The 13,573-nt window shown below is 40.0% G+C and overlaps 1 protein-coding gene across 1 annotated transcript in view; it reads right to left on the bottom strand.

Annotated features, from left to right (window-relative positions):
* mcama (melanoma cell adhesion molecule a) overlaps positions 1-13,573 on the bottom strand; it is a 41,313-nt gene that overhangs the window by 10,009 nt on the left and 17,731 nt on the right. Inside the window, exons 2-6 of the mRNA XM_046839855.1 lie at positions 1,892-2,016; positions 1,553-1,778; positions 1,405-1,475; positions 1,235-1,322; positions 207-386 (exon numbers count right to left, since the gene is read on the bottom strand). Coding sequence (XP_046695811.1) covers positions 207-386; positions 1,235-1,322; positions 1,405-1,475; positions 1,553-1,778; positions 1,892-2,016 — 690 coding nt within the window. The remainder of the gene's footprint in view (positions 1-206; positions 387-1,234; positions 1,323-1,404; positions 1,476-1,552; positions 1,779-1,891; positions 2,017-13,573) is intronic.

Here is a 13,573-nt window from a genome sequence, read left to right as displayed (position 1 = left end):
TTGTGCATCTCCAAAGCATTTTCTACCATTTTATGGACTCCAAACATTTGCAAACAAACTCACTTTGCTAAAAAATAATAGATTATTACTGCAAATGGGTTGCTTTTCTTGTTCGGTTTAGTCTCGGTCATCAGAAGAAGTCATCAGTAGACACAATACAGATACAGTAAATAAAAATCAGGAGGTAAGATGGCGTTGATTCTCACAGTGCACGGTGATGTTGACTTCTCTGGATTCAGCCGTCCGTATGGCCCCGGGAACGTAATAGCTGACCTCGCATGAGAACACCGAGTCGCTATCTTCCCTTGCAACTGTATAATGGAGCTCACTCTCGACCGTGTACAGCCCGCTGGGCCCCTTGGCCACCAGGGTAACCACATTTACTTCTGTGTATACACACACACACACACACTCAATTTAATTGACAGTTACAGAGGAAAAAATGGGCTTTCTTTGTAATGACTCAAATATAATTAGATCTAAAAGGCTTACACCAATTCATACCAATTTAGCTGGATGGAAGGAAGAACTGATAAATGTTGAAGGCTCATTAAGTCTTGCATTGTGTAAAGTAAAAAAAAAGAAAAAGAAAAACACAAGCTGTGCTATTAAGCAAGGAGGACATAACAGTTACAACCCCCGAGATCAGTTCTTTTCATGTGCCAAAGTGTTTTATTCATCTTAACCCCAATTTGCTACAAAGGCACTAACACTGAAATATAACATTACACATTACATCCATTCAAGTGAGTTTTGATATTACTTGGGTAAATATATTTAATCTACGTCCTTAAAGTTTAACTTGCAAGTACAAAATGTGTTTATACAGTCGCTAGCCAGCCAAGAAAACAAAACAGTAACATTGTAAAATATATATTAGGAAATATTTATAATTGTTCTACTTACAATTAAATCAGTCAAAATTATAATTATTTTTAAATCTGTTTTAGTTTGCATACACGTCAGCTTATGATCAAACAAAATGTTTATATTTATGTTTGTATTTGATCCTTAAATTTCTAATTAATTTCTATAATTTTTTAGCAAAATTCCCATAAATTCCTGGTAACTTTTAAATTTGGAATATTTCCAAAATTCCCCAGATGAAGTTTGAACAGAATTTTATTGGAAATTCTCTGCTCAACTTAGAGTGAAGTCACAATATAGTGGATGTGACATGTTACTGATAATGGTAAAAGCATACAAAGGAAATAAAAAATATCTATTTACTTACGACCAATTTGGGGATAAAGCGGTTCATGATTGCGATACCAGGTGATGTTCGGCTTGGGGAAGCCTCCTCTTGTTTCACAACTTGCGATCTAAATCAAAATTGACAACAAATGAAGACCAAACAAACCCAACCAACTGGACATGCCTGAGTGGTCTGAGAATGGCACTGACCTTTGAAGGTAACAGACTGGTCACTGAAACACCCGAACGAACTGCTTCTATCGTCGGAGGCTCTGGGGGGTCTGAATCAAAAGCAAGTAAAATAAATACTCCATAGGGATCTCCAACCAAACCTGTTGTCTAAGGAAAGCGTACTCACTGAAAACCTTCAGGTGGGTCCTTCCCTCTCCGTTGCCAGCTGCGAGGCCGTTGACCTGACAGAAAAACTCCCTCTCATCTGAGAGTCTGGCGTCCACAATGGTCAGGTTCTCGCCGGTCATGTCCCCTGCGATGCTGATGCGGTCCGTGTAGGTCGTGTTATGGTCCACCTTTTGCATGGTGAGGTCGCTGTAGGAGATCCTTATTCTTCTGCCTCCAGGACCACGCTGAGATTCAGACAAATTTAGTTTAGAATTGAAGCAAAAGCAGTTTTGGTGGAAGAACCAATTAGTTGACAAGCAAAGTGTAAATGTTGGCCAAATAAGTGGACTGCACGTACCACAAACCATTGCACCATGACCACACTGGGATTCTGTGCAAAACTGTATTGGCAGCGAATGACGGCCGAATCACCTTTATACACTTCAACGACGTCCTCCATATTGAGAAACACTTGGGCTCCAACTGCAAAACAAAAAATACACTTTTGTTCGAAAAGGAATGCGCTGTGTTTACTTTATCCCTTTCAAATAATGAATAAAGCCATCCAGACTTGTCTTTTAATCTCAAATAGTTCCAGAAGTCCCCTTTCACAGACACAATGTATTGCAATGTTTCCCACCAATCCTAAAAATCTGACAAAGATGAGACTGAAATACTGGACCACTTTTGCCAGTACATTCTTAGCATTTTTGAACTGAATCACAATGTAATCATGAATGACCATCGACTGTCCAAGGGTGAAACATTCCCCCTGCCAAACTGATCCGTGGTCGGCCAAACCCCTGTAACTGGTGACCCATGCTTGCAATTGCTAACAGTGCAGCATTGGACTGCTCGAGGGCCCTGGAACGAGATCAGAGGGTCGAAGATGTCATCCTAGGAATGTTCCAGAACTGTAATCCCAATTTAGCACTGACTGGGAAGCCAAAAAGAAGCACCTGTAACTGTACTGAAGAAGTGTTCATCCTGAAGCTAGCACTTTTATCAACAGACATTGCCACACAAAATCAGAATGTCAATTTCTTATCTTGCCAGTTGTACCGTCAACGATGGTTTTAGAAAAAACTGTATCAAAAAAGGAAACTTCACCCTTCTCTGGGTGGCAACAAAACTCAGATTATCGACTGAAGCCAGGGTATAAAGTATTTTCTTTTCCCAGGATCCAAAGATTTAACTATTGAAAGTGGTATCAAAGTTTTGAGACTAGCGTTGTTTACAAGAAAGTACTTTGTTTATGTTTACATACGATCACCTTTAAAATAGTCCCTTTGCACTGCAATACAGGGCTCATAGCGTTCCTGCTACTTCTGGAATGTCTTGAAAAGCTTCTTTTCGAAGCACCTTGTGCGATTATCACTGTGTAATGGTGTCAAAACGGCGACCTTTCTGCTGGATCTTCATCTTCAGGATGAGGGCAAAGTCAGCAAGTGACAAAACTGGCGAGTAGGGTGAGCGAGAAAGAGAGATCATGTGGCTTGATCTCCGACGTTCATCATGCACAAGTTGCTGAATGGTTTCGACATTTTCGGGGGCTGAGCTTGTTGAAGGTCTTCCTGATTTCTCGATGTTCTTTCGCTCTCTTGAAGCGCGTATGCCGCTCGAAAGACCTCGAACGACTCGTTGCGGCATCGCTATATGTCAAATGTATGTCATGTCACCTCATAAACATCTTGGTGAAACACTGAACAGACAAAATGCGTGAATTAAAAATTTATATAAAAACAAGTCTATTTCCCATCCTTTAATTTTTTAACATTTTCTAATACATCTAACACAATTCCAAGAAAACTTAAGGGTCTCTGGCAGTGTAGTGTTTGTACAGCCATTCCAGAATAACTGACTCTGATTAGTTAGCTGTTGGGGTTCTGCTCTATTCTAACTTGACAGCAACTTTCCTTTTCCTTTATTTGAAAGATCCATGTTTAACTTGGCTCTCAATTCTCCATCTCATGACATCCTGAACAAGTAAAACAAAACCACTAGATTCCCATGTGAAGCCAATCCCAGCAGCTAGGTGTAAAATAATGCTAAGCTCATTTCAGAGCCGTTTATTGAGAAATTGAAGTAATACAGTATGATTTGGTACAATAATTTGTATCAACAACCTCACAGAGAATGAATCTCAGATTGCATAGCTTCAGATTTTACAGCTAGTGTTGTTTTTCATATTCTGATTGGCTTCACTAGGGTAGTTTTATGTGCTTGATCCAATCGGTTTGAATGTGCTCTGTTCGCTGACAACACAAAATATCTGCTGGTTAGCATCTTGGGAAACTGCTGTCAAACTAGTCAATAGCCATCCATCCAAAGTCTGAAACCCAAGAGAGCATAATTGACACTTTTATACAACCCTCTCCGAATAAGAGGGAGGGCTGTCCTCTCCTGTCAATCACAGCTCCATTAGACAATCGTATGTGGAATTAAGTGCTTGGCTTTCTTAAACACACAATCGGCTGTGCGTCGATGTTGAAACAACGGCACAACACGGTGGCGGCTCTACAGGTCTGGGAAAAAAATTATGTAGTTGCAGCCTAAGATCTCAAATCAAACACCCGGCTTCCATCAATAAACACAATTTTAAAAAGTTTCCACAAGAACAGTTTAAAGAGTTGATGGAGATCACAAACCTCTAACCCTGTTTATTCATCACTAATAAGGATGTTCTCCTGATAATCTTTGCCAGTCCAGTGAATCCACCTTGAACTTGCAACCTGCTAAGAGAACTATGCTCTTACTACCCATGCTTATGAATACCATTCTTGCTCCTGCAGCCATAGTACCAAACTGGTCAAAGTTCGGACAAACGGTTGGTTACAAACATTCTGCCAGCTAAAATCGCATTTGTACCACAATTTTCTATAGTTAATGTTGTCTGCTAAGGTTTCGTTTTCTTTTTACTGTAAATAAACTCTATCTCATGTACACAAGAAATCAGAGGCCCCAGTGATTCTGAACAGATGTTCCCTGGTGTGCAAGTTCACTGATTTCCAGTGGTGGACAGTAAGGAAGTAAATGTAAATTGTTACTGTACTTAATAAGCTTTTTCATTTATCTGTACTTTACTGAAATATTTACATTCAGGGATACTATTATTTAAACTTTACATTTGAAAGTCAAATATCTTACTTTTTACTCAACCACATTTTGCGAAATGAGTCGTTTCGTTTCATGTATGAGTGGATAAAATTTGAAGGCAAATACTTTTGTACTTTTACTCAAGTGAACGTTTAAAACCAGCACTTTTCTTATTTTTACTGAAGTAATATTTTATCGGGTATATCTCCACTTTAGCTCAAGTTCATGGTTTGTGTAGCTCAAGTCCTGGTCCTCAGTCCAAATTTGAACTGATTTGCTCATCATGGAAATGATATAATGCTATTTCAAGTGTATTTAAAAAAAAAAGAGGCAAAAGAAGAGATTAAACCCTTATCTCTCTCATTCCAAGAAAAAAAGCTTCTGAAAAATGCGAAGCAAACAGACCATCTGATAGAGCACCCAAACTTATCATTTCAGATGTTACAGAGCACTGATTTCTGCATGCCACGTATATGTTTACTGCTCTGAACTAAATCCAAGGCTCTGTGGCTTAGGAGATTTGACTGATTACCCTCCTAATCCCATTCATGAAAAGCCTACAACCAAAACAACCTTTTTTTCCCCCAACAACTTTTTTTAAAAGCCACCCACTTGTGTCCTGCTCGTCTTGTTTCTCCAAGCTCCCCTTTCAGTCCAAAAAAAAATAAAGCCTTCTTCACCCACTATACAATCCCTCCACCCCACCATCAGTCAGTCTGTCTCTCTCCTTTTCTCTCACTCTGCCTGCCCTTGTCTTTTTTCCTCTCTCTCTCTTTCTCTTGCTCAGCATGGAGAGTACAGCCTCACGCTGAAAGGCCCTCGTTTTAATTGGAAACATCTGGGAAAATGGGGGCGCCGTAGTAGCGGGGTGCCGCGGAGACGGCGCTATTATGGGATATCCGAATCCGTGGTGAGTGACGGGAATGGAGAGGGGGGACTGTAGTCCAGGGTTCAGGGGTGAAGATGCAGCACACTACGACCTTCTCACTCGGCTTCCTTAGTGTAAAGGTCAGCAGCAACCTCCTGCTGAACGAGTGTGCAAGGGGACGCAGGGGATGTGTCTTCAACCGCTCGCATTGTGAGGTTTAGTTGTCAGGAACCGCAAACGTCTCCAAACCATATTACGTATTCAATATAAATATAAAAAAAGTGGGTTGTGATATTATTTTCCTCAGCACTTCTGATATTTATCTGAACATATAACTAACATATATTCCATTTGCTCAGGATGCAGGAACTGAAAAACAAAATTGGCAGAACATGACAAAAAAAAAAAAACTTAAAACGACTCCAGGGTTTCCATGGAGACAGACACACTATTGTACTACATAAGAGGAGGGCAGTGTTAAAAAATACATTAGTGTTAAGACGGACTGAAAAGAGAAATAGGACATCAAAATGGAGTGGATGGGATGTTGATGCCTAACTTGGACTGTCTCAAATAACATCCAGAGAGCATCTGTTATGCAAGTGAAAAAAACCTTGTTTGGTGTCCAGATCCTGTCAGCCAAGAACAAGAGTTTGAAGACATTATCTCATCTTTATTTGTTCCGTATTGGTGAATTTATGCTAACGGTAGCCTCAGGATCCTGTTCTTAGCAAACAGCATTAGAACCTGATGTTGACTGCTGTTTGGCATTCTGAGATGCTTTTCTGCTCAACACGGTTATAAAGAGTGACTGAGTAGCAACTGGGAACGATATCCTGCCAGCTCATAAGGGTTTTTCCCTCAGACACTTTCTGAGTATTTATTTCAGCACAGAGTTCTACTTCACTAATGTCCCTAATTAAAAAATAAATAAATAAATCAACCTATTCAACGGTATTTTTTTTTTGGACACATTTTGATTTATAAACTGATTAGAGAAGTGCTACATAAATTACTAACTGTACAGAAATCATTTATCATTCATGAGTCATTTTCAACTCTGCAGCTGACAGCATTATCAAATGTCCACTCAGCCAGTCGTATATCTCCGATGTAGATAATCGAATGAGATGCAAGAAGCCGTTTTCGTTCTATTAAAAACGGACCCATAAAACACATGCCGCTCAAAACGTATCCGTCAAAAACGACTTGCTCACGTCCTCGCCACACACAAGTACCCCCACAGCCTTCTTAAACTCGGTTGCAGTCAGACACAGTCACGTCCCACTGGTCCCATTCATCATCCTCTTGCCATTGTCATGACACTTCCCTGTCTCCGACTCCCTCCCTCCATCCTACATTGAGTCAACGCCTGGCTCATTCTGCTCCCATCCCTGGCCGTATTCACTCTTTCCAGAAAAGCTTTGGCAGAGGAGAAGGTGGGGGCATAGGGATGTGTCCATCCAGCCATAACTTCTTATGTGAGCCATGGCTTTTGTATGGACACCTGGGGAACCCACACACTCTCACACCGTTCTCTCTCTGGAGCTTAAGCACCTGAGCCATGAATTTTACTTTCAAATGATTTCTGAAATGTGCTTGTGTTAATCTTTACAAGAGAACACAATGCCTAGGGTATATACCTGAACTTAAGTAATAGGTGGTGAACCTGGCACTGTATCAACTTGTTTTTCAATTAAGTAGGCACGTTGCATAGATAAACATACACCAACTGCATAAATTTCATATAAAAAAAATTTGTAGGTGGCATTTTTCTCTTGAAGCTCAATAAAATTGATTGCTCTATCAGGAAGAAACTTTCTGAGCCACCGAAAGCAATCTATCCTCATGCAATCTACAACCCCAATTCCAAAACAGAATGCAATGATTTGCCAATATTTTATTTACAATAAAACAGAAAAAATATAAAATGTTTAAACTGAGGAAATGTTCAATTTTAAGGAATAAATAAGATCATTTTCAATTTGATGACTGCAAAACGTCTCAAAAAAGTTGGTGCATCATAAAATGAAAAATACAACAAAGAACACCCAGAACTGTTAAGTAGCTATAATCCTGCATCAGACACATATGGGACAACAATAATCTCTCAAAACTTCAGCAACTAGTTTCCTCAGTTTGCAGATATATATGGACCGAAGACGTGATGCTACACTGTGGTGAACATGGCCCTGTCCCAAATTTTAATGAGACGTGTTGCAGACATTCAAAATCAAAATGACCTTATTTTTCCTTAAAATGGTCAATTTCCTCAGTTTAAACATTTTATCTGTGTTTTATATTATTGTGAATAGAACATGGATTTATGAGATTAGCAAATTATTGTCACAACCTTTTTGTAATTGGAGTTGTACAAACATCTTCCTATATATCTATTTCTTCCCAAATGTACAAGCTAACTTTTTTTTCTGTCTTGTTTGTAGATCTCTTTCTAATATAAAACAGAAAAAAAAAAACATAAAAGTTCCTCAAATCGCCTCAGAGTGTGTTGTTGACTTTCTTATGCCTGCTTTCTGAAATGTTTTGTGACAGTCCTCGCAAGGATGTTTTGAAGTTTCTTGTTGATAACTCTCAGCTAATCGGATTAACGGAGTTGCCGTGCCTAGCTTCTCGAGCTAGGATTCGGGGTCGTGCTCGCATTCTCTTATCTGAGACAGAAAGAGAGAGACGTGGTAGGGGAAGGCAGCATACCTGGGGCTGCCTACTTCGCACTGCTACCTTGAGCTGTTAAACAGTGAAGGGAGTCGGCCAAGATTGTCTTATGGAAAAACAAAAAAAAAGAAAAAATGGTGAATATTTGCACTTGCTGACAGAAGTGTGTGGATGCCTGAAATTTCAGAATGTTTGGATACTGATAAAGGACTAACAGTTCAAATGAAATAACAATGGAATGAAATAATAATTCATACTCTAAAAAGTGTTTCACTTGGATCATCTTAAGCAGGAATTTCTTTAGAATTGTAGGGGTCAACCGATTTATCGGTTGTGCTGATTAATCGGCACAGACAGTTAAGTGCTGGAACTATCGGCTATCTGCAAAAATCCTAACCGATAGTTTTTCCAGGTTGCGTTATACAGTACGAGAGTGGCCTTTAGAGGTGAATCACTGATGCTATGTGCAGTTTTTTAAAGTGTCATTTTTATTTATTCTGCGTTGCTTTCTGTTTCAGTTTCAATGCATATTTTATTTTATACAATATTTATTAATATAATGAATATATCAATATTTATTTCATTTATCACATTTTCCTGAATAAATTTTTTTTTGTAATAAAGTTCAATACCATATAATATGGTGTGTCGTGTTTGTGGGACTACTGTAAATAAGAAAGACAAATAAATAAATAAATAAAGTGATACAATAATTAGAATGAGATGCCAAAATAATGTTGCATTTTTTTTCCTCATCGGTGATAAATTATAGCCTCTCATGCATTTGAAAACCAAATGGCAAAAAAATATCAGCAAATCGACTGCTATCTGGATGGTGCGTATTCGTAGAGTGCCATTTTAACACACCTGTGAGCTGCAAGAGTGAGCATGAGCCCTAAGAATGTGTAAACCTTCCAAAAAACACACACACACACACACACACACACACACACACACACACACACACACACACACACTGAGACTTGTACATCCTGTGGGAAAAAATGTTGGCAGTTTTTCAATATGGTGCCCTCCCTCAGTCGCTGAGGAACGTTTCTGGCTCCAATGTGCCAAACCCGACCTCCCAAGAAGATCTATCTAGTCTCAAAACCCCAAAACCAGTGAGTGTGAAGTCGTTTCTATACATCACCTGCTCCAAAAAACATCCACTGCATCTTGGGAGCTTTGATCATACGTAGATGCAGGAGAATGCCAGCTAATCTGTACATTCAGCATTTACACTTTTTAGGCGTTCTTTTTTTGGCCTTGTGCTGCCTGAGAGAAAGCTGAGAATGTGTGTGTGCAAAGTGTGTAACGGTTCTTGACAGCGAGGGATTTACCTGGCACTCCTTGAACACCTGAGATCAAAGGGGGCAGAGAGACATCAGTAACACACACACACACACACACACACACACACACACACACGCAACATCACAGCGCTGCCGTTTATTATCCATCCCTCTTTATACACAATTCCACCACAATCAAAATCATCATAATATACCCACTCCTACAGCCATTACGTATTAAAAGAAACTTCTAAATTGTTACACCTGATTTTTATCCATATACGTGTGGTTTTCACTGAAATCTTTCATTTGAGGGTCTAAACCCCAAGCTTCCACCAATCATACAATACAATTTCGATTCTTACGGCAATGATTCAATATTTATTGTGTATTCCTAAGTATAAGCTTTGTATATGCTTTAACCTGCACTAAACTGGGAAGATGTTCCACTAGATTTTGTGAAGATTTGTGCTTATTTAACCACAAGGGTGTATGGAAAATCAGGCACTGATGTAGGTGATGTGAGGAGGCTTTTCAAATTCATCCCAAACATGTTCGCCCACCCTTCGGCCAATCAGAATCAAGCATTCAGACAAACCACTTTAAAAAAAATGCACAATCAAATAACTTCACTAATAATCCAATTCATAATCAAATTAGCCAATAAAAAAATTATTTATTAATCAATGAGTCAATTCAAACTGCACTGCGACTTTCCTCAGGACAAGGAACATTTGCATTCTAGTCTTGTACATTGTAAGGACACATATGTTACAGATGCAATGGACTGACATAAGGAGAAGTGTGTCTAAAAAAAGGGACAGGACACAGTGCTTAGGTTTCGCTTTTACAAACGCCACACTACTGCTTTAAAGAGGCTTCGGGGATCCAACGTCATGGCTGGATCCGTTTTATCTCTGTGGACTGGGAACTGGCACAAATCCTCATGGGGACATGTGAGTTTCCTGAGTCTGACAGTCATTCAGTAGCACATGCTGCGTTTATTCCCCTCCCAATACACACACTCATTAACGGAGGGTCAACATCAAACATGTAAATCCCTTATTGTTCCCAGTAGCAAACCCGATCCTGCGCAGGGCCTTGGACAATGAGAGCACACTTCACAGAACTGATCCAGGTTTCCAAAACATTATGAAGCATTACAAAGCTGCGGGATGAGACATGTACGTTTTGACATAGTCGCCAGGCACAAATACGCATGACCACATACGATTTTTTAACCTACTTGTCCTTTTTAGCATAACTATAGCTAATAAATACACTTTGTCTTTATTGCTCCAAACACTAGTGGCTGACTTGGGGGCATACTGAGTTAAAAGCTATAATTTACACTCACCTAGCATTGTCTGCAGATGTATTTGTTTCCTCAGCTAGCAGCAGTTATTAGCGCCTTACATTTATCTCATTTGTACAACTGAGCAGCTATGAGATTGAGGGCCTTGACTCGCTTGGTGTGGCTGAGAATTCACCACTGTCGAATCCAAAGTAAAGTGTCATCCACTAACCAACTCCCTTGTTTGCTCAGTGTTGGTTTCCCCTAGCAGTTTAAAGCTTTGTTATCAGGTGATTTTTATCGTACGAAGCTGCGGTGGTCCCTATTTCTGATTAAGCAGTCTGCTTGGCCTTGATTGCCATCACTAAATTGTAAATTGCATTTAGATAGCTGCTGTTTTGTGTTTTGCTTTCACATAGTATCAGTCAGAGAATTGGGGATATTAATATTCATGGCTAAAGTTGGCTTCTTCAATTTGATACTAAAGCGACAAAGTTAATTAGCTTAACTAACTAACAGATGCTGGAGTAACACTGTATGAGACTAAAACTTTCTTTCGGCTTCTCCCATTAGGGGTCGCCACAGCGGATCATCCATATTCATGATCCGCATGTTCGATTTGGCACATGTTTTTACGCTGGATGCCCTTCCTAACACAAACCTCCCCATTTATCCGGGCTTGGGAACGGCACTAAGAGTGCACTGGCTTGTGCAACCTAATAAGGAAAAAATGGAAGGGGACAGGATACAGGACAATTCCAGAAAAAGAGACTGGGGCAAAGGTTTACTTTGCAACAGGACAACGAAATGAAGGTGTCATACATAAGTAGCAAAGGTCACATTTTGTCACATTCAAAGTCCATTATAGTTTCAGGGTTGAACTTCAAGCGGGAGGAATACGGCTGCAATGAACTGTAGCTCAGATTTTTTTCGCCTATTTGAAAGGAAAATTTTGCCTGTAATGGAGTCAGTATTGGCTTTTGTGTTGTTGTAAAATGCTAACCTGGTGGTAACATCCCATAGGCTTATTAAATTTAACTAATTTGGCTGCACTTGAGATGACACTACGTAGATTTCATTTTAGTCTGGCATTCACCTTTAAGCTCATTCCATCTTGAGGTAATTACAACCACTTTGTAAACTCGCCTCATTACACGCCAGGCTTAATGTTTACCATGATTTGTTTTTTTGTTATGCCCGGCCCCTCTAAATAGAGCCCGACATTTCCTTCGTTCAGATCTAACCCCTCGCCATTAATATTTCAGCGGTCTTCCCTGCTCGCTGTTTCTCCTTTGAGGAGCGAGCAAATGTTTTATTTACAGAATGCGCTTGGATGAATACTCGCCAGATCTTGTTCGCGCTACACCCGCAGAAGGTGTCTTTAATGTATAATTGAGCATGTAAATGTAGATGTCTGGGCACGCTGTAAACCTTACGTGGAGTTTTCGGGGAGTTCATCGGTATGTACCGCGAGGAACCGCCTGGCTCCGCTGGGACATCAGCAGCACCACCGCACAATACACCAAATACAAGCTGAAGCCCAAGAGGCTAATCAGCACCAAATTAGCATTACAAAGCGAGGCAATCAAGAATGCCCATGAGTAAATGAAATAATGACAGGTCTATAACATACTTCTGATTAGCCAAGAGGGGCAAAGCTATTTGCCTAATGGGGCAATGAGGTGAAATAGCACAAGTGAGCGTTTTCGGCTTGTTCAATTTGGCATCCTCCGAGAAAGTGTTTTTTTTCATACTTAGCACAAGTGGGAGGTTGAATTAATGACCCAGAAACACTGAGATGAAAATTACAACCAGTCGCAGGAACGGGATGTGCAGAAAAAATAGGTTATTGGTATTATGTATAGGTATTATATTAGAACATTTATACAATGCGTTTATTAAATGAGTTATTGGGGTATATACACCTTTGTGAATATTTTATTCTGAATAGCCAGAAGGTGCAATTTTAACCTATTGAATCATGCTAACCGTCCTCGTTTTTTTTACTTCTTTGCTGATCATTTTTCCACAACAGCAAGCACGATCATTTTTTATTCTCCACGCAATTAAGTCAATTGCTGAATCAGCACAAAATTGTCACTGCATAACTTTTTCCAGCTGCCACTGATTGTTTATAAATGTCTCAGTTTAAGTATCGGCATCCACGAACCGATGGCCAGCCAGAGTTACACAATAGCGCCACTTCACCCGTGGGCATGTTATCTCACTTTCAGAATCCCACCAAGATGGATTAGCTGAGCTATGACATTAAGCAGAAAAGGTCAGCTTTCAACCAAGGTCTAATATGAAACCTAGATCGGCTGTTCTCTGCTTTTCGGTTATTACACGTCCAGGAATAGCGTCTCGCGTGTATCGCGACGTCAGCTCTCGTGATAGCTTGGCTTAAACAAAAGAGCCTCTTGTTTGAAGGAAGTGTGGTTTGATGATGATGGATTAGCCGGCAGGAGAGAGAGGGTGTGAGGAACGTTTCAGTGGCAGAGCGGCTCAAAAAAAATTATGCGAGTTCTCCCTGTTCTTGCAGTCAGTAACAAAGTATGCTTTACTCTATTTTTCATCAAGTTCCATCTCTCTGATCTTTTGTGTTGAAACTGAATTAAGGAAGTGACCGATTTTATAAAAAGAAAACCCATAGCAATCGAGGCCCAGAGTTTTTTTCTTCAGCTTGCAAGCCAGCTCTTAGCCAATTGGCATTCTCGGTTTCAATTCAGAGTCTGGCAAATCACGTTCTGTGAAAATCCCAGAAGATTCGATGATGCCAAGAGTGCGTAGGACCCTGCTTAACTCCTTGGCATGCCA

Source organism: Silurus meridionalis, chromosome 25 (genome assembly GCF_014805685.1).
Source record: "Silurus meridionalis isolate SWU-2019-XX chromosome 25, ASM1480568v1, whole genome shotgun sequence".
In the NCBI taxonomy this organism is placed as follows: Eukaryota; Metazoa; Chordata; class Actinopteri; order Siluriformes; family Siluridae; genus Silurus; species Silurus meridionalis.
This window is presented reverse-complemented; position numbering and strand designations above follow the sequence as displayed.